The 22,036-nt window shown below is 39.3% G+C and overlaps 1 protein-coding gene across 1 annotated transcript in view; it reads left to right on the top strand.

The window, feature by feature from the left end:
• The window catches only part of ADGRV1 (adhesion G protein-coupled receptor V1), a 378,918-nt gene that overhangs the window by 249,644 nt on the left and 107,238 nt on the right, over positions 1-22,036 (top strand). Inside the window, exon 85 of the mRNA XM_074994210.1 lies at positions 14,937-15,053. Within this exon, the coding sequence (XP_074850311.1) occupies positions 14,937-15,053 (117 nt within the window). The remainder of the gene's footprint in view (positions 1-14,936; positions 15,054-22,036) is intronic.

The following is a 22,036-nucleotide window of genomic DNA, read 5'->3' as shown; positions in this document are numbered from 1 at the left end:
AGGTTTCTTTTATACAGCAAAGTTCAGTTAAAACACTGATTTTTTTTAAATTATATTTTAAATGTATCTGTTCATTGTGTAGCAGCATATGACAGATTGCCCTAGCTTTATAGTAATGAAAAGTAAAAGACATCTCTCATGGAGTTTGAACTTGATAGTTCTGCAAAGTGAATTTCAAAACTAATTTTAATAATTAGTCTAATATTGAATATACAATGAGGGGAACATTGTACATGAAAAAAGTCTCCATTTGGAAAATATTCAATGGGAAAGTCAGGGAACGGTGGACATACTTCTTTTGATTAATTACTAATAATACGCTGCATCTTTTACTCCTGGGGGAATTCTGTGCCATTATGCGCACACAGAAGTCATGTCCTCTGCAGATTTCCTCCCTACCCTGCAGAAAAAATGACTTTGATAGGGTTCTGCAGTAGTGATCATACACCTCTCTCTAGCAGCCCAAACATGCCATTTTGGGTGCCTTGAGCAACTGGCAGAGAGGCAAATCAATGTGGAAGGGTTAGAATGGCCAGGGCTGGGGATGCCCTGACTGGTGGCTTGAATTAGAGGGAAGCTCTGTCTACTTCCGGCTTATTCACCCATCCCCAGCTACAAGTGTCTCTCAGAGAACATAAACTAGGGTGGAATTTGCAAAAGCTATATATGTAGAAAATCTATTCAAACTTTAAAAGTCATAAGTTCTGCCAGTGAGCATTCTTATGTATACATATATGCTCATATAGCTCTCCAAGAAACAAGGCATATGTTGTTTTCAGTGGCTAAGGATTTAGGCCCAAATATCCTATTTTCATGCTAAATTTCTTTACCCTATCTTTAACAGTGAGTTTTTGGTACAGTACATTCCCAAGCTTTTTGTAACTCTGAGGTTCTACTGTATATTGATGCAAATATTCTTTTTCTAGAGAAGCTTGATTTCATATCAGCAGAATAAACAAGACGAGTAATATCTTGAAGCCAGTGCACAGAACAATGACTAGCCAGAGACCACTCAGTTGCAGGGTATTCCAATACTTGTACAGTATGAAAACTCCTCAGACTGTGACTTCATATTACGAGAGAGGTATCCTGATTGGGTGACAAGGTCCTTTTAAATATGACAGCATATCTTTACAATCAAGAGATGGACACAGTTTCAACAGCCACTCAGTTTTCATAATCTAATCAGTTAATCTTAAATTTCACTGTAATATGTAATATATATAGAGAGAGAGAGCATGGGTGAGGTAATATATTTCATTGGTCCAACTTCGGTGAGAGAGCAAGCTTTCAAGCTCACACAGAGCTCTTCTTCAGGTCTTAATATCCTGGGCCTGACACGATTCCAAGAACATGGCATAAAAGTAATTGTAACTCTGTGCAAAAAAAATTGTTTCACAATTGTCTTTATGGTACTTTGAGCTATTAATTTAACATATTTTGTGATTAATTCTTCCCTAGACATGTACATCATGTGAATTTTAATGGGAATCAGGATTTACATATCAAAGAGCACATTATCCCTGTTGTTACTTTACTTATTAAGAAGAATCCATTGAAGACAACTGCTTAAATGAGAGAATAATATTAGGTGTTAAACTGTTAAGGGTTAAAGCTGCTGTTTAGTTACAGTACATAGAATTATCACATTTGGCTTAAATTTCAAATTTCAGGAAGTTCTGCAAAATGCATTTTGGAGAAAATTAGGTTAGCACTAAGATTCAGGCACAAATGGGAAAAATCTAGCACTGCATTAACTTCTAAACAGGAGGAAGGTCTGTCATACAAGGAGTAAGAGGACATGCAAGTAAACAAGTCACAAGCACTGTGGGATAGCTGTTGAAAGGATGCAAAAAGTGGTGTTCGGCAATTGTTTGCGCACAAACAGAAGACCAAACTACAAGTTGCACCTTCCTGGCCCAGTATGGCCGCAACCTGACTGATCCCAAACAATTGAATTTGGTGGACTATGGGAGATCCCCTGCCACAGGCCATTAAGTCCTGGCCCCACTCTTGGGGAACTGTCATGGCCCTGATCCCCTGCTAACCAGGGGGTTGGTGGGTTCTCCATCCTGGCCCCCTGCTCCCCAAGGCTGCCAGAGAGCTTAATGCTGTCCCCAGACAGGCTGCCAAGTCTCTTCTCCCTGGCCCAGGCTGGCTCTCTGGTCTAGGAATGGACCAGAGATGTTGCCAGTTTTGAGAGGTGCGACACAATTAGAAGCAGACCTAGTCCAGTTTGCAGATGAGCTCCAGAGGTCTTGATAAATGGGAAGTTGCGTCATGTATATGCAAGCATTTTCAAATTCAATTAACTAATTTCGATCAGTTTAAAATTCCCATGTAGACATATGTTAAGAAGACCTTGTAATGATTCTCTGTTTGCAGTACTTTTTTTATGACAACTCCAGATTTGAACTGCTGGGTTTGTTTAGGCATATCCATGTTAATACTTCCCGCATAACTGCAGGGATATGAGTCGATGAACATTAGCTCTATTCTTAATGCAGATACAAATTTCCATTGAAACTTTTTTGAAAATAGTTTTGGTTTTCACAAATGTCATCATGGAATATCTTTCTTTCTTTTTCTTTCTTTTGGAATGAACAATTTTTGAGGGGGATTTTAAAATTTTGTTTCAGAATTTATTTTGTGGGTTTTTCTTTTAGTTGATCATTGGTCCATTCTTTCATTATTTCATAACACATCAGTAGTAGCAGTAAATAATAATTTCTAATACTCCCGGTATGCCCAAATATGACACAATATAATTAGAATTGGCAGAATTTAATGTTTGTTTTTATCCCATTATCCATAATTTTGCTAGATTATATTGACACTTTTAAGCAGGTTTTTCAATGTTTAGCCATTTAAATTTTCATAGTTGTGAAAAATGTGGGGGGCGGGGAGAGGAATTAGACAGTTATTTGATGATAGTAAAGTGAATGTTCAAAGTTCAAGGTTTATAACTATTAAAATACAAATGGTCAACATCATATATCTAAATATATGTAGTAAATCTCCTTAAATAAAACTCTAAGTCCCAAGAAACATTTTCTTTCTTTACCCATCTGCAAATTTCTGTTGTTATTGACAGAAATATTTTTCAACTATGTAAGTGTGTGTGAAATAGACATTTACTGACATTTACCAATAAAAATTTAATTCTTCCAACTCTAAGCATAATAATTGGAATATTTTTATTTTATTTTTAAAATCCTCAAGGGCATCTTAGTACTGAGTGACATGCTTATTTTTTTTTCCTGTTCAAAGTGCAAAAGCCTCATGTGTCAAAACTGTCAAACTGCTCACTACAACAGAAGCAGGAGATAATTTCAGAATTTTCAAAAATTCAAAACAAAATATTCTGAAATTATTTCTGAAGAAATTCTGTTTCATAGGAAATTTTGAAATATTGCTTTTTGTTCTGATTCAAAATGTCAGCGTTTCAGCCAGCTCTAATTTTTTATGACACCTTACTGTGGAATAAGTAGTCATTGCTAGAGCAAACCTTGATTACACTCACTTAGTAAAATACATAAATAATCCTTAGCATAAGAAACTGGAAATAGTAATAAGCTGGATAAACATAGACAAACTTGCTTTACATTTGTGCCATTTGCTATACATACTTGTCAAGTAGATACCGTCAAGAGATTAAGACCCCAATTTTACACAGTTTAAGGACCTCAATTTTACATTTTATGATTGTGAACCACAAATAACTCATTTGAAGTCAGCAGTGTAACATCTTTCAAAACTACCTTCCCCAAACTGAATTTAGGCCTTGTCTGCCAGGGAAATTGACCAAAATAACTATTGCAAAATAAATGTCACCTTACTGTAAAGTAATTACTTCCCTCGCAAAGGAAGATTTTTCTTTTTCTAGTAAAATTTCCTGTGTAAAGGAGACCTTAAAGGTCAGATTCCAACTAGCTGATGATGTATATGTGGTGGAAGATGAATAAGCAAATAAGTTCATGAACCCGAACAGAGTTCTGTAAATGTTCCAGTCAAACTGTCACTTATTTCTGACAATAATAAATAAGTCCCTAAAATCAATTTGTTACTTTTTATATCTGTGATTATTTTAGAAGTGCACTGAAAAGATAAAGACAATGAAACTTGTGTCTATGTCAAATATATTTCTTTATTCAGTATAGATGGTAAATTGCTTCCTAAAATATCTGTCAACCAGTTTTTTTTTTCCAGCCTAGTTCATCGACCCATTTGAGTTTTATATCTGTTGCATACAAAAATAATAAGAGACTGCTTAGTATTATTCATACAGCTAGATAATATGACACTTTGTGGCTATTTTCATGTAAGATGTTCAGAAAGTCTTTGGATGAGAGGAATGATATTACCATTTTGCTGGTAACAATGTAGTTAGTTAGTTAAAGCCTATTACACCCCCTAGCATGTAGGGAGCTACGAATGTCCTCCACATCTGTCTGTCTTTGCCAATTTTCTCCAGTGTCTCCTAGTTGTAGAATGAACAATGTATTTGGCCTTGTGTTATTTATTGGGTTAACAATAATATGGGTCCAAGAGCCTTTATTATCATTAATGAAATAAAGTCATAGGGCTTTGGGCCATGCAGAAGTACTAGACAGGGGAGTCTAATTCTTTGACTGTAGAACCTTCAGTGACAGAAACCTGAGTAGAGCACATACTGTATCACCCTTGCACTGGCCATTTTTGTGATCATATTTTGCAACTTACAAAGAATTCAGTTCTGCTGCTACCCAAAATTTTTAAATAATCCTGCCATTTTCTTGGTTTCTTGGGTTAAAAATACTAGTATAACCTCAGGCATTACTTGTAGGACGTATGTGGTCTTTAATATCTATTAAATACACTAGAGGCCCTGTTTCAGCTCCCCCCGCACTGGGTGGAGGAGGAGCTGGCATGATGCAGAAGGGGGGGCTCCATCGAGAGGCTGGGCTGGTTCCTGCATTGGCGTGGGGAGGGGCTGGGTCTGGTTTGATGACTTCATTTTCCATACATAAAGGTCTACTCCCCCTTAGACTTGATGTAGTTCCATCTCAAGAAGGCAGAGGAACACTTGTGACTGCAAACCAGCTACATGTTAAGCAGATGCTAACAATACCTTACCCACACAACATCCCATGAAACACCAACAGCCTGCATGTCTTTGTTCCTGTGTGCAGTGATAGTCCTTACTGAAAGTTTAGTATAGCTGACTCCAAAAGAGGTTCTAGAACCTGCAACAGCACTGCTAAGCATCTACACTGCCAAACTTCTATGAAGCTGGGTGTTACGGGATCTGTGCGCTAGAACTGTGGGAGAGGTTGTGCTTCAGAAGGGGATTGCGCCATTAATTCTAATGTGCAAAATAGAGACCCGCTAAATACAGTGATGTGTTGTCATTGATGAACCTTTTTAAAATAACCATATAGATGTTTAATGTTATAACTAAAGCCAAAGGAACTGGTGCTGTTTCCTACTTATTGGGAAGTGTTTATCAAGTGTCTACTAATTATGCACCAATGGGATTATTTCTATTGTGCTGAAATAATTTAGTAAAAAGTTTTTACTCATGCAGCTGCACAAAGGATCTTTGTTTCACGTTTCATCTCCATCCAGTATTAACAATGCAGATTAAAATTAACTATTATATTTCTTTAAAGACAAGCAAATTGTATGTGTCTGTCTGCACTTCAGTGAGTCTGTTCAAGAACTCCTCTAAACTGTAAGAGGTAGGACCACCAAATTTGGTGTGAAGCTTCCCCTTACCTTAACTTAAACCAAGATCAGGGTTTGGTTGTCCCTGGAAAGCTGGGTAAGTAGCTCCCTTGCTCCAAATTCAGAGCCTTTCCCCCATCCTGTGGAGAGCTTACAGGCCACACAGGAAGCTACTTGCGGGTGGCAGTGAGGGTGGGGCAGCCCTGAGAAGCTTGGCACACCCCAAACAGCCTCCAAGCTAAGAGGGACAGCTGGAGGGGGATTGCCCCCCCACAGCTTTTCCCCTAAAAAGTGGGCAGGCCATGAGGGCAGTTGGAGGGGGGGCAGCCCTCTGGAGACTAGCCCACTAGACAGCCTGGATGGTAGTTGGAGGGGGGTGGCCTCCCAGAGCCAGGCTCCCCCAAAGCCTGCAGCTAGATGGGGGCTTCAGTAAGCCCCAAGAGCCTTGCCCTCACCTCAACAGCCTCAAGGCCATGGCGGAGAGGCTGCTGGAGGGAGGGACAGCCCCTAGAACCTGCCCTCCTGACAGCCTGTAGGCCATGGGCAGGGCCACTGGAGGCCAGGGGCAGCCCCTGATCCTGGTCAGCCCCTGGAGAGCTCCACCAAACAGGGTGCAGAATGGAGGGGGTCGGGGAGACTGGGGGTTGCACCCAAAGTTCTGTCCCCCAGACCAGCTGCAGGGCAGGGGAAGGGCAGTTGGAGACTGGGGTCAGTCTGCAGACTTCTCCCCAACAGGCTGCAGGGTGGGGGTCACTACCCCAATAAAAGCTCCCCTGGAGCAGCTGAAATGGGGGAAGCAGCTGCAGGCCAGCAGCTGCCCTCCTCCCAGACAGGTTGCAGAATGGAGAGCAGGTGTATAAGCTGGAGGTTGGGGTCAGTCCGCAGAGCCCCAGCTCCCACTTGGCAAGTGGACAGGCCAGGATACCCTGCTCCCAGGAGGAGCTGCTGGCTGGGGAGCACAGTCCTGGCCCCCTCAGGAGAAGCCGTTGGCCAGGGAGCACTGCCCTGGGCCCCTCTGGACGAGCTGCCGCCAGAGCAGCACCATCCTTTCTGCCACGGGTGGCCCCAGAATCCCCCCACCTCCATCTCCCAGACTACTGTCCTGGCCCTAACTTCTGCACTCCCCACCTTCTCCACCCCAGCCTTGAGCCTTCCACATCTCTACCCTAACCACCCCCCACCTCATTGAACCTTCACTCCAGCTTTCATTCTTCATTTTTCAAACTACTAGCATTGGGGGAAAAAAAAGCTTGTATATTGTTAATTTATTTTCAAAAAATTGCTCCAGTTAAGGACCCAAACAACACCAGGTACCTCTGCTAGTTTTAAATATTTGCTTTAAATTTGTATCCTATTTTTCTCTGTGTTACGTTGTGCGTTGTGCACTGGATTGTTGCTTTAACTGGAAAGATTGAGTTGAATAGGCTGTTGTCAGAAAGTCTACACATTTTTAGTGATTCTTTTGGGAGCATTTTGGTCTGGAAGTTAACATCAGAATGGAAGAGTAACACAAGTGGTAGAACAACCCAAAAAGGTGTGATTTATTAAGAAATAATTCCAGGAGGGTACCTATCTATTTACAGATGGTCAAAGCAGAAGAGAGCTGCTCTTTAAGGGTTTTTAATAGGTCCCTTAGCTTGTTATTGTTCAGTGCAATTAATTTTAACAAAGGGAACAGTACTGTCAGTTCAGTCTGTGGCTGCTTTGCCTAATTGTGCCATGTTGGTGTAATAACAGTTACAGAATATTTTTATAGAAAAATACATGAATACAGGAAGGCTGGAGAGATTCTTCAGAATCTGGAGATAAGAAATAAAAGAAAAATTGGCTGTCTTTTGTTGCCGGAAAAAATCTAGTAGTAGTTTGTGTTAGAGCCAATTCCGGTGAGTACTTATTTACATGAATAATTTATGCAAGGAGGTGTGCTAAGTCAGTAGAGTTTTGTCAATGAAGTTGTTTTCATTGAAGCTTTTGAGTACTGCTTTTTTTTTATTGTGGAGCAGGAGCTGTGAGCACATCCCAGGAATATTGAAACTGGGTATTTCACCATGATCAGTGCTATATTAATCACTGTATCAGAGTTTGCTGATTGGGTATGTTTGTGTATTGCTCATCCTCAAACAGTTTCTAAAGAGTGTGATGTCTGCCACGGAGGAAGGACCCCTAACTCAGGAAGGGATTCTGAAAGGAGATTTAGGGTTTGGCTATTGCTCCCTGCCTGAAAGAGAAAGCTAAGCTGTTTTTCACTAGCAGCAGGAAGGGGAGCGATCTGTGCACCCTCTTCCTGTAATATATGTGACAACTTGTGCCTGTGTTGTTATTCCAGGGACTCAGTCTGCTTGTGCATCTTGTACACTAATAAGGAAATCACAAAGTCTGTAATGAAACCGGATTAGAATTTATGTTAAGGGCTACCTCAACTCCAAAAGAAGAATACATCTGATTTCATTTCTCCTCTCAGGACCTCGATGTCCCTGTGCTGGTATGATCAACTGATTATGAGATACAGCTGTTTGCTGAACCTCTTAAAACATCTTCCAAATCACACACAGAAGTGTTCCCATCTTCTCTAGCAGAGTGCATACTACCTCTTCAGCACTCCTTGGAAATGTAGGACTGAACTATGACTCTCAAATTTTTTTCCCCAGCTTCATACAATGACTGTTAGATCAACTCTTTATATTACTTTCATGTGTTTCACTATGTGGTGAACTTATGGAGCATTTATCCGCGATGGCACTGAAAGCTACAAAAATCAAATATTTATGAAGGCATTCAATGTAATTAAGCTAACACAATATCACTTATACTGAGATCTCTAAGGCCTTTTTAGCTTTTATTCTCCCATCATGCTGAAAAGTTTGGCTGGAACCTGCTTGAGATCGGCTTGTTCTAGTTGGCAAGAGCATGACACTGCAGTAAATCTGTTTCCCTGAAGACTTTAAAATGTAGCTACATCTTTCAGATCCTATCATGCTCAATGGCTTTAGCATACTTCCCTTGTCTGAATGTAGCTAATCTAGCGTTAAAAGATCCTTCATATTCTATTTCCAAAGTAAGGAAAATTATGTAATTTAATATAAAAGTGAATGAATGATCCTTAGAACAAACTCCTGAAAATTCAGAAGTTTAAAAATATTTTCACTACACAATTAAGGAACAGTTCTTCCCCGTTCAGAGCAGATACAAATTTGGAGTCATAATAAATGCTAAAATAAATCCATTACTTAATAAGAAAATTGAAAGGAAGATAAATCCATTCCAAAAATAGCATGAGATGATCAAACTTCACAGTGGAAGTTCTTAACGATGAAGGGACAGATTTTTAAAGCCCGTTGACAAAAGTTATAGTTCTATGGTATTTATCATTGCACATTATTTATGCTGTTCTGTATATGTAGAATAAGAAATACTGAAAATAATATGGCAAGTGTTTGGTTAGCACTAAATAACCAAATTTTAAAGTCAACTTTTTTTGATATCTGTGCATACAAGGACATACTCGCATATGCACCCTGGTTTGATGAAACTTATATACGTACCTTTAACTTTCTGATTCATCAGCATGATCTAGGACCTCAGTTTTGAGAATATGGTTTAAATCTTAACTTTGGAAGAGTCTTCTGCTTTAGGTTCTGCAGATATTTATGTCCTTTTTATGTTGTATCCTGACCACATTATGCACTCTTTTTTTTAATGTTCCGTGTTGTAGAATATAAGCACTTATTTTGACCATGCCCTCTTACATCTTCTGCTACTTACTTTATTATACTCTCCTCCTGTTATTTCTGTATTCCAAGTTTTCTTATTCTAAATTTTAACCCATATACTTCCTACTTGATTGCTGTGCAAGTTTAGATCAAAGAATTTTGCAGCCCTATTAAATAAGGAAGTTGGGCCCTCCTCCTTGCATCTGCCTTAAACAAGACAGTATGTGATATGCAGTCTGAAATTATGAGATCATCATCATTGTCATCATTATGAGTTAGATGTTTCTCAGCAGAAAGCACAGAAGTATCATGACAGTGAAGAAATTTTGTGTTCTTATGCTACTGTATTTTTAGTACTGGAGCACAAATAGAATTTGAATGTAAGAATCAGCTTGTTTATAGCCCCAAACAATTAAAGTGATTATATATATATATATAATTACCTTAACTACAATGATACTGAGGCTTCTTCTGAGATTGGAGTCTAGAAGAATCTACTATTATATCATTATTCTGGGTTGCATGACAAGTCACTCTCAGTGGACAATAAGGCAAAGGCATTCATTCTGGACAGCTCTATTATTAAGCAACGAGAGCTTTTAGTTCTACATGTTCTGGAGAACTATCATTCTTCTTCAGTATTTGTAACTGTCAGTGTGAGGGAAATGCTTGACTATCAACATCAGGAAAAGGGGATCCTTAGCGGTAAGCCTTCAACTGCTTTAATAGGTTAACTGGCATTTTGCAAGCTTCATTTTTTTGTGAAGAATCAGTACTGTTCAAACTCATATTTAAAGGTTCCTTTGAGATCAGATGGATAATTTGCAGCTAAAGCTGCAGGTGCAGGTTGAATCTTGGTGGGAAAGCATGTTGGTGCAATTGAGTAGGAAGCCAAAATCCTTATATAAGCGTCAAGGAGATTTTTCAAGGTACACTTTCAAACTGTCAGCTATGAAAGTAAAAGTTTCTATTCTAAATTTTTTGACCCTCACAGCTGCACATTCATTTTTCTGCTGTTCCCATTTTGGGACTTTGGTGATTTTCCATGTAATAGGTCTGAGATACGTTTGGTGCCTTTCACATTTGAAATGCTCCCATTTCATCGAGCTGACTCACGAGCAATACAAAAATCACCCAGTGACAGTAACAGTTGGACAGTGGAATCAACATTGATGCCTGCTTTTTGAAATAGGAAACATGTTGGCTGAAGGCACTGAAAGACATGATTTCAAAAGTATGGTCCGTCTTGTCTTGTTTTAAAACAATTGTGCTTCTATTTGGGTAGTCCCATATGCAGTGGTGTCTTAGCTGACTATAACCAGCAGTTCTTGTATATTTACACAGTTGTGGCATAGGTTTTTCAGTGATTCAGCGTGCCAGGCCTGAAGGATGCTGAGCATAGGTGTTAGAATCAAAATCAGGTTATTTTAATTTTCCCTTAAATTACCAGTAAATGTTTGCCAGAGTTATTCTAAGCTGGGAAAGAAGGTGTGGAATCATTGGAGGAAGTCAAAAAAATGCACTGCTTGAACACTGGTTACTAACAAGATTCAGAGAATGTGCTGCATGAGAGCCATAATCTGCTACAGAATTAATATGCCTCTGGAAGACCAGCATATTTTCCAGACATATTGGCAGCATTGTCATAAGTCTGACGGCAACAATCCAAAATATTAATACCAAGTTTGTTTAGAGCAGACAGCACATTGTCTGCAAGACTTGGCACAAATTTCAGAACATGTTCAACAGGATTTCCACTTTTGTTAACAATGAACAATGAATGCTACTTGATCCATGAGAAATATCAGCATACTGTCAACTGAAAGGGAATAATATTTCAGTGCATATGTCCTTTCGTATTGCAGATAGAACTTTCCATCTCAGTTAAAAATATCTCATCACAAACAGTGAAGGAAATATAAGATTGTTTTCCATAGCCAGACTTCACAATATGATTTACAAGGGAGTTATCAAATTTGGAAATTAGCTCTAAAATTTTCCCCAAACTTCCACTGTGAACAGATTCAGTGTTTTCATCAAGCCCGTAAAATGGAAGTTGTCCTTCATCAGGAAAATTCATTACCTCCACAACTTGCTGTAGCACTTTTAGATTTGATTCTGACCAACAAAGAGGAATTGGTTGTGACTCTGAAGATGGAAGGAAATTTGGGTGACAGTGATGGTGAAAAGTTAAATTTCATCATTCTAAAGAAAGTAAAGGGTGAAAGCAGCATAGTAAGAGCAATGGACTTCAAAACAAGAAAACTGAAACAAATTCAGAGAAGGTGCTAAAGGAAGAAAATCTAAGAAGGAAAGGAGTTCAGGAATGCTGACAGCTTATCTACTTAGCAGAGAGGGAGAGCTAATAACTGATGACATCAAAAAGGGAGAAGTTTTTAATAGCTATTTTGCTTCAGTCTTCACTAAATAAATCTGATGGTAACCTCAATACAATTACTTTTTACAACATAGGAGAAGGAACACAATATAGGTTAAAAACAGGTTAGAATATTCAGTTGTTAGATTTATTCACGTTGGGCAGTCCTGATGAAATTCATGTGGTGTACCTAAGAGACAAGCTGACACAATCTGGAAACCATTAGCATTTATCTTCAATAAATCATGAAGGACAGAAGAAGGCCAAAATATAGTACCTATCTTTAAAACGGATAACAAAGAGGACCTGGAGTGTTATAGACCAGTTGGCCTAAATTCAATACCTGGAAAGATACTGGAACAAATTATTAAACAATCCGTTGGGAAGCTCCTATAGAGTTTTAAAGAATAACCAGCATGGATTTGTCAAGAACCTCACTCCTATCAGATTTCTTTAAACAACTACAAGAGTGGACTGTTCATGAAATTATGTAGTGTTGCTAAACTTATTAGTTATAGCCTCCTTTACTTAATAAGGTTATACCGTCACCTGCTATTTATGCTGATTTCTAAGTAAGCTTTTCCTTTGGAATTTTGGGCAAGTCTTAAAAAACCTAAATAGCAGATGGATCGAACCCAGGACCTCCTGGCTCCCAATTCACTGCTCTAACCACTTTGTAATACTCCCAACTCCCTCTCCCTAGTCCCCATAGTCTCCTTTTGCAAACAAATCCTTAGGGACCAGCCTAGTGGTAATGTCATGTCGGAGAACTATACTGAAATGGCTGAAAATCATCTCAGTCCCTGGCTATAGGAATTCCTTGCATAGGAATAACCTTCTATAGTTACATTCCAGAAGAGCTTTCATTCAGATTGCTCAGGATGCAAAATGTAATTGAGTTGTTGGAAAAATGTTTTATTTTTCTGAAGCAAGGTAATGTCACCTTACAATTAATTTTTAGTCTAGCAACTACCTTCAAATTAATTCCTGTTAGTTCTTTTCCATTATCCAGTGGTAATGTCTATGTGTGAAGTATAGATCAATGGTAATGCAATACTGTCATATTGGTGTCTGGATGACTTTTATTTCAAAGTACAGTAAAAGTGTCAAGGAGTTGTCAAACTTGTGAGCATTTTTTTAGTATAAATACATTATTCAGATTTGTGCCATCAAAGGCAAAACCACTCACCAGCTACCCTCAATTACATTGCCATTTCCATTAATTCATTATATTTTGAGACAGCCTTTATAGTATGTACACTCATCCCTTGTTAAACAAGTACTTTACTTATGAGTACTCGCTAAAACCAGGAACCCCCCCTGCAGTCCCAAACTTCCCCCAGTCTTAGACCCCCCGCCCCGACTCGCATCCTTCAACAGCCCCAGCCTTAGATACTCCTCCATCTCCTGCAGCCTCTTCACCAGGGCTGCTAGACTGGGTGGCTCCCCCCAGCCCTCCTGTTCCCAGCAATTAACTTGTGTTAAGGTTTCAAACCTAGGCATAAGGTAGTCGCTATCCCTAGTGACAGAGATAGCTGTCATCTCCAGCAGCTATCTCTACTGATAGATATCTGCCGCAGTGTTAAACTGCAAATGGCTTCTTAAACAGCTACATGAAGCTGGGAATACCCAGCTGGTGACTTTTAACAAATCTAATGGGACCCATAGGTTGGGAATCCCTGCTCTACACACATACGCTACATCCTATTTCTGGTGCCAAACTATTCAAGTACACCAGAAAAGTACCTAAACTCAACTGTTTTATGTCAAGTTACAAGCCCTTGGAACAAATCGGAGACTTTTACATGTATTTTAGTGGGAATTTAGTGTCGCTTAAATGAGTTTTGGTCTATGAGTAGAAATTTGGGAACCAGTTGTGCTCGTATAGCGAGGGATGAGTGTATATGTACATATATTTAGATTAAGAAGTCATCTAACCAGTAGCACTTCTCATTCTCCAGAGGAATATTTTTTGTCAGATAAAAACATACCTTCTTCACTTCACAGATTCAGTAGGTTAACTGCAAAAATGGTAAATTTAGCTGCTGCTTCTTTTTTATGCAAATTATTACATCCTTTTTGATGATCTATGAGTGGAAGTATTTTATCTGTAGTGAGAGTCCCAGGAACCAGATCTGAAACTTACTGAGATCCAACTCACTTTCAACATCATTTATTTTCTTTCCGTTTTTTGGTTTGGTTTTGCAGCTGGAGTCATTAAAGACAAATAATGGAAAATGAAAGTTCTAAGAATAGTAGTGCCTCTGTTAAAAGAGTCATGTCATGCTTGGGAAAGGAGACTTAGCCATTTGGGCCTAAGATAGGATGCCTGAGAATGTAACCTAGAATCTGTTGCACACGCGTTAATTATCAGGCCAATTATCCTTTCAGCCTTGGTGCAGCTGGCAGCTGGTACCCAACCTATTTCATTTGGAGCCCAAGGTTGCAGTCTTGTCCTGCTTGACACCCTTGTCACTAGTTCGTGCAACAGCAAAGAGGACATGATTTTGCCTTGTAATCAGATTGCATGACAAAGCAACTTGGGGAAAGGGGTGAGAGATCATACTGTAAGCTAGGTTTAAAAACATATTTCATGTGCTGTTTTGAGAATACAAAAGATAACGTGATGAAACATGCAAGATATGCTATCTAACATTTTTCAGGAGAGTGGTGAAATGCAAATATATTTGACATATGTTGTATCACAAAATTGTGCTGCTTACTATGGATTTGAACTTTATATGTTGAGCTGGCAGGAAACCAGGCGGAGTTCCAACTATGTAAAGTTCAAATCCATTGTAAACAAAACCACTTTGAGAAATTTTTTGTTGCCAGGGTTTTCTACAAATGTAATGGAACATGCAAGTCAAGAAATGACATAAGCACATTAACATGCTTACAACATAGGTCAGACTTCTAATGGTAAATCAATGGAAGTTCTGCTGTTGATTTCATGTGAGCTAGAAATTCACTTGAGATTGAACATTAATTACATTTATCCCAAAGCATATTAGTCTCTTACTAATTAGTTTCTGAATTGTGTGGTAGATTATTCTGGGTTCCATCACCACTGAAAATGGACTGACTGATCATTATATTAATGCTGATTGGTTCCAATATGTATACGTTTGTCTCTCTTACAGATTTCGTTTCTTGCCTCAGCTTACGTAAGTCATGAGCTCTCAGAGGAAAGCTGCTCTGCCCTGGGTTCTATTACACATTACCTCTATCTTTGTCAATTTAGCTGGATGCTCATTCAGGTTAGTAGCTTTATCTTTCCCTGTCCCATTCCAAAATATCTGTTTAAGGGCAGTTGTCCTCATACTGCATTTCATAATGTGTTTGTCATCATATTCTAGTGATGTTGATGAAGCAAAGCAAGAACTTAAATAACAACTACTTCCCTTAAAGTGAAAGAGCTCTAGAAATAAAGTTTCAAATCACTGTGGAGATATATTCCACTCAGCTCCATTAAAATCAATGGCATTGTGCACTAAATCTTTCCATATCACAGTTTGAAATTGTGTCCGATAGGAAGTACATTATCAAAACTGAAGAAGCTGCTTTTGCTTCTTTTACTTTTCTCAGTGCATCTCCAGCTCATTGATTTGCAAACGTCTCTTCAAGGTGAGTTATGCTGATATCAGAATCAGTGTCATTTTGTACTTTAGACCCATGTAAAATAAAAAACCTACTTCTTCATCCAAGCTGATATGTGCAGCATAGAGAAATGCAGTTAAAAGGTTAAGGTGCTTCATCAAGTCTACTGAAAAAGCAAAGACTTTCACAAATGTGTCCAAAATTCTGAGACAGAAGGTCTTTTCAGATATGATAGAAGCAAGTAAAACATTCATGGAAAACACTAGACCACATTCAGCAGTTGTGTAAACATGTCTGATGTATATTGATCAAAGCAACTGTGAGAAAAATCAGGAGGTTCCATCATGCCTGTTTTGCAGATCTGCATTCAGCATCACATGCACCTCTGCACACATGTTCACAGTATTGAAAGAATTTAGGTGTGCCATATTTATAGTATACGGTGTCATATTTGCAACCAGTTCAAACTGTCCAGCACGCAGGATTGGGTGCTATAAAAGGACAAATTTCAGCACAGACATTTTATGCTATAAATGTGTGCAGCTTTCTCCTTAGTAATAGAAAGACAAAGTTTTTTCCACTTTCTTGTGCTTTGTGAAGAGGCTAAAATAAACGTGTAACAAAACGAAAAGGCCTACAACATCTCACTTGGGTTCAGCCACGCCTAATTTAGCCTTAAATGGTGGTAGTTTTGAACAAAAAAACATATAAGCCGTGTCTACACATGCACGCTGCTTTGAAGTAATGGCACTAACTTTGAAATAGCTCCCGTCACGGCTACACGTGTTGGGCGCTATTTCGATGTTAACATCGACGTTAGGCAGCGAGACGTCGAAGCCGCTAACCCCATGAGGGGATGGGAATAGCGCCCTACTTCGACGTTCAACGTCGAAGTAGGGACCGTGTACTCGTTGCACGTCCCGCAACTTCGAAATAGTGGGGTCCGCCATGGCGGCCATCAGCTGAGGGGTTGAGAGACGCTCTCTCTCCAGCCCCAGCGGGGCTCTATGGTCACCGTGTGCAGCAGCCCTTAGCCCAGGGCTTCTGGCTGCTGCTGCTGCAGCTGGGGATCCATGCTGCATGCACAGGGTCTGCAACCAGTTGTCGGCTCTGTGGATCTTGTGTTGTTTAGTTCAACTGTGTCCCTTTAAGGGAGCGGCTTGCTGTTGAGTCCACTCTGTGACCCTGTCTGCAGCTGTGCCTGGCACCCTTATTTCAATGTGTGCTACTTTGGCGTGTAGATGTTCCCTCGCAGCGCCTATTTCGATGTGGTGCTGTGCAACGTCGATGTTGAACATCGACGTTGCCAGCCCCAGAGGACATGTAGACGTTATTCATCGAAATAGCCTATTTCGATGTCGCCACATCAAAATAGGCTACTTCGATGTAGGGTTCACGTGTAGACGTAGCCATAGCCTAAAACATGAAATCACCATTATGACCCACTGTTACACACTGGGCAGAGGTCTTCCTTGATACCTAATGATATATAATGTTGGTTTAATACTCTGTTAATTTTAATCGAATTAGCTTTTTTTGGTTTCAGCATATCCCTTTGTAAATACAGCTGTCATTTATGTCTTATCCATTAGTGGATACAAAACAACATGGTATTACTGATGGTCTTTCATGCATGGAAAATTAGCTTATTTTTACATCAATTTGAACATCCAATTTTTAAACTCCTTCATATATTTTGGATGTCTGTCATCTGGACCTGGTGAATTCATGCTCTTAAATTTAGCAATTTGTTCCAGCAGCTCTTCTTTTGACATCTCAGTTTCTTTGAGGGCTTCATCTTTGTGTGCAAACAAGTGAGCAAACACCTGACTACCTAAGAGAGGACCGATTAGGATCAGCTGATTCCACTTCTTTGTGGCCTGAAACCTTTTAAAAACCCTCCCTGACTGGCAGGAGAGAAAGGAGCACACACGCGCACACATGCACGCGCACACAAGCACAGAGTCTCTTAAGTAGCGGCTAAGATAAAGAGAGCAGGAGAGTGAGCAGCTCCAGGAGGAGAGGCTGGGCTCCTTACCAGAGGGGAAGACAACAGGCATAGGTGATGTCTACACTGCAGTTTTTTTTTACATTACTTATTTCAATCTTCTGAGGTCTAAATAAGTGACGTTGGAAAATTGCATTCATACACCCACAGAATTGTGAAATGGAGCATTCTCATTCACAGCCACAGTTCACATCCACAGCATTGCGAAATATGTTCACAGAGCTGCAGTAATTATTTCGAGGGAAAAGCCCTCTTATCTCAAATTATACTGCTAGGCTGTGTGAACTCTCTGGGATTTATTTTTTTATTTTTATCCCCCCCCGCCCCAGAAAAAAAGGGTCTTTTCTGGGGAAAAAATCCCAGTGTAGCAAGTCCTAAAACTCTGCTCAGAGAAAGGCAGACTGCCTGGATGTAACAGAAGGAGGGTGCCCTTATCTGATGCCCCTCTCATTTGGTGGGGGAGAAGTGCAGAGTCTGTCAAAGGAAAGATACACTACCTAATGAGCAATGGAGACAAACCACTCTGAAACATGCATCCCCAAGCAGAGAGTGGGATAAGTTTTCACTATTGTAAGTTCTTACAGTAGTGTAAGGTTTTTTGTGTATTTATGGGAGGACAAATGGTGCATGATGTCTATCAGGTACGTGATGGCTAATAATTAGAGTTGCTTTTATTTTCAAGAAACATGAATTAATTGTATAGTAACTCACAAGTCAGGAGAGAATTCAAGTGTATAGTAGCTGGTGCATAAACATACCTAATGAATGGAAATAAAATTTCATTATATGTTACAATTATACATTTCTTGTGATTCTCAGAATTACTGCAAAGCTGCAAAAGGAGGAAATTAGCTATCTTTGTTATGATGTTTATCTAACTAAATTGTTTATATAATGTAGCATGAAATAATACTTCTAAATAAAATAGCTGTTTGGGTTAGAACCTTCTGACTGGTTGGATCTTCTCTATTTTTCCCCCGCCCCTCCTAACTTAACTTGCTTTAGATCATTTTTCTAGATATTCTTTTGTATGTTACCAAAGCAATCAGTCAATTTTCCTCTCCCCATCTGCACTGCCCCTGTTGATTGATAAACTCTTTACAGCATGTCTTAAAGGGACAGCAGTAAATTGAATTCAGAAGTCTTAGTGCCATGGGGAAATTTAAACATTCACTGTTTAAAATTCATAAAGATTGATTCATGATTAAGGGTGGAACAGAAATGCAAGTTATTATATAAGCCTTTGTTCCTTTGAAGGGATCTCTGCACACTGTGCCCTCTTGAAGTTTTGTTGAATATTCTTCTCAACTCAATTAACTTTTAATATGCTATTGTGCAAGTAAGGAGGAAGAACACTAGGGCTATGGCTACACTAGTCTCAGAACTTCAAAAGGGGCATGATAATGAACCTAATTGAAAGATGCTAATGAGGTGCTACCATGAATATGCAGCGACTCATTAGCACAATGGCAGCCGCAGCACTTGGAAAGTGCCACATTTGATCGTGCGTGGCTCGTCTAGATGGGGTCCTCTGCGAAAGGACCCTGCACACTTTGAAATCCCCTCATTCCTATAACCAAATAGGAATAAGGGGATTTCAAAGCGTGCAAGATCCTGTCGAAAAGGACCCCATGTAGACGAGCCGCACTTGGTCGAAAGCGGCACTTTCAAAGTGCCATGGCCGCCATTGTGCTAATGAGGCACTGCATATTCATGGCAGCACCTCATTAGCATCTTTCCATTAGGTTCATTATCATGCCCCTTTCAAAGTTCTGGGGCTAGTGTAGACATAGCCTAGATGTCAGTTCCAGCCACAGCCATCCCTTTACATCTCTGCCTTTTTGTTCAGCTCAAATGATTTCTCCCTGCTTCCTGAATTGGAACTTCTGTGAAATTCATTAAACATGACTACAGAAGTCGTGGCTCCAAAGAATTCTACTAATTATGTGCATTGTGCCCATCATCTGTGTATGCAAATGGAACTTTCACAGAAATACAGAGTTTGGCATGTGCAGTGGGTGCAGTTACTTTTGAAAATTTGCTCAATATGATGAAATAGGTTTGAAATTCTTCAGCATGAAGTCTTAACCACCGAGTAAATCAGATAAATCATAGAAATGACAAGCAATTTTTCTTTCCTGTGTACCTCTGTGCGGGATTTTTTTTATGTTGTCTTCACTTTAATGAATAAAATATAAAAACCTAACTGTGCAGGAAGATTTTTTTTTAATTCTATCCTTCTGTTCTCTAACAGGTCATACATTTTTTATCATATTGAAACATTTTTCATTTTTCTGTGAACCAGTCACCATTAATAATGTTTAGCATTCAGGGAAATGTAAAGGAAGAGCTATTTTGAAACAAATGTATTCAATTGCCGACATCTTAGGAAAGAATATTTACTTAACTTTTCTATTCATTAAAATACTCACATGAATTGTTGAATTTAATAGACAATAATTCAGGCAGATTATGCTAATAATCCACAGTATTTTAATGAAAGTACACCAATTTGCACCAAAAGAGGACCTGGCACATAATCTATGTTTATGCATCTACCATTTGCAAAACATTAGAAAATACAAGGTGAAGGAGTCAGACATTCATGGGTAAATGGTTATTCCCCCAAATTGTTGAAATTATAAAGCAGCATCTTGTACTTCAGCGCTGGGCCTGGGAACGGAATCCTAGATAGGACATCTGGGACTTCTGATTCTATACACACATCAGTAGCTTTTGTTTTCAGGGTTTCTGTGAAGCTCTTGAGAGAACAAATACATCTCAAGGTGGTAGAAACATAACCGGCCCTTTCTGAGGGTTGAGCTCCTTTTGAGTGCAAAGGAACAAGGCAAAGTGGCATGTGCAAATGAATTCCTCCACATATTTGATTATGAGCTCTGTGTGGCATGAAAGCTTGTCACTGTACCCAACAGACGATAATCCAATAAAAGATATTACCTCACCCACCTTGTCTCTCTAACCCGCTCCATATATCAAAGGGGGTGAATTTGGCCAAGCAGTTTTGAGTCATACAGCTGCCTAATAGACAGATTGTTTAAACTTTACTAGAGTACCCTGCCACCATGTACTGACACCCTATAGCATGGCCAGAAGACCACCTAATATAAACAAGCCTATGTTGAGTAGCTTGTCCTTTGGGATGACGCAGTGTACACAGATGAGCTGTCATCCTCAATATGTGCTCTTCTGAACTGTATTGTTAGTTCCAGGACACTCAAGATTGTGGCAAATCCTTGGTAGCCGTTCCTGTGTATGACAGGCCTATACAAGTAAAAGTATTCCCGTTCAAACTTTACCAAAAGAAATCTTATTAAAAATAATGCATTAGAAGCTGCCTCTTTGGTAACTTCGCTGTACTCCTTTAAAAACTAATTTAAGATGCTATAACGCTCATTTATGTCAAATAACAAGCACTTCCTAGTTAGGGAATTGTGAGGGTAACGTACTGTACAAGGACCTGATTCTGATTTCATTTTACACCCATGAAAATCTGGAATAATTCCTCAAAGTGCAGTTACAGTGGAGTAGAACTAGTGGGAGGGAGATGACTGGCAGCTCCCAAGTATATGTGTCTTCCTCTTCCCCCTCTTTTTTTCTGGGGGGGGTGTTGATATTTGTGCCCAATTCTTTTTCCATAAATATAATCGCAGCCTCATTAAGGTCCTGGTTCAGGCCTAACGTCTTTCATATGAATGCATGTGTCCGTTCCAAAACAGCATGAAAACCATTCAAGTTATGTGCACCGAAACTGGCAAGCCCCTTACATAAAGCCTCCTTCCTGATAAGCTGTACCTGCTGATCAGTCCTACATGTAACCCCATTTAAAAAATAGCCATACCAAAAATGTGTCTTACATTGTGAAAGGTAGCTGTGTGAAATTGTTTCATTGCAAAAGAAAAGCCTCAGTCAGTTCAGCATTTTTTGTTAAGATTTTCTATTAATGCATACTTGTCTTGTATTGTACCTTAGAACATTCAGAGCTTGTGCATTAATCCACCTGAGCTGCTGAGGAATGGACTGTACATTTTATTCCTCTGTAGGACTGTTTATGTTACAGCATAGTAACAGGAAAGGATTTGCTAAAATTAGCTCTACTATTTGTACTTCATTGATTTAATTTTGGCACACCAAAAGGAGTTGAAGGCAAGAGGCTTATAATTATCCAGACAAATATGTCACTACACAGGAAATGGTGAATTGGCCAATCTCTCTTAAAGTTGTGGAAAGACCATTGGACCAGTGTCATCTGTGTGATAAATGAGATAAGATGGGAAACTGTGACTAAACAAATATAGCAAAGGAGGACAAGGACGTATGTTTAGGACTTCTTAGAAAGCAATTTACATTGCATGACTGAGAACAATTAAGCTAACAGAATTAACAGGATCAGTGATCCTGAACTAAATATAGCAGCATAAATCAGTTAAATGGTTCCACTGTCAGAGAATTAGGACTGAAGCATGGCTTAGGTACGACTAGAAGATCAAACAATTTGAAGATTGATACAGAATGGTACTCTGTTGTTATTTATTCTTTGAACTTTGTGGAAGAAAGAAGTTCCTCTTTCCTTTAAGAACAAGAAAACTTCCTTCGTATAAGAAAAAAAGTGAAGGA

Source organism: Carettochelys insculpta, chromosome 5 (genome assembly GCF_033958435.1).
Source record: "Carettochelys insculpta isolate YL-2023 chromosome 5, ASM3395843v1, whole genome shotgun sequence".
NCBI classification, from domain to species: Eukaryota; Metazoa; Chordata; order Testudines; family Carettochelyidae; genus Carettochelys; species Carettochelys insculpta.
This window is presented reverse-complemented; position numbering and strand designations above follow the sequence as displayed.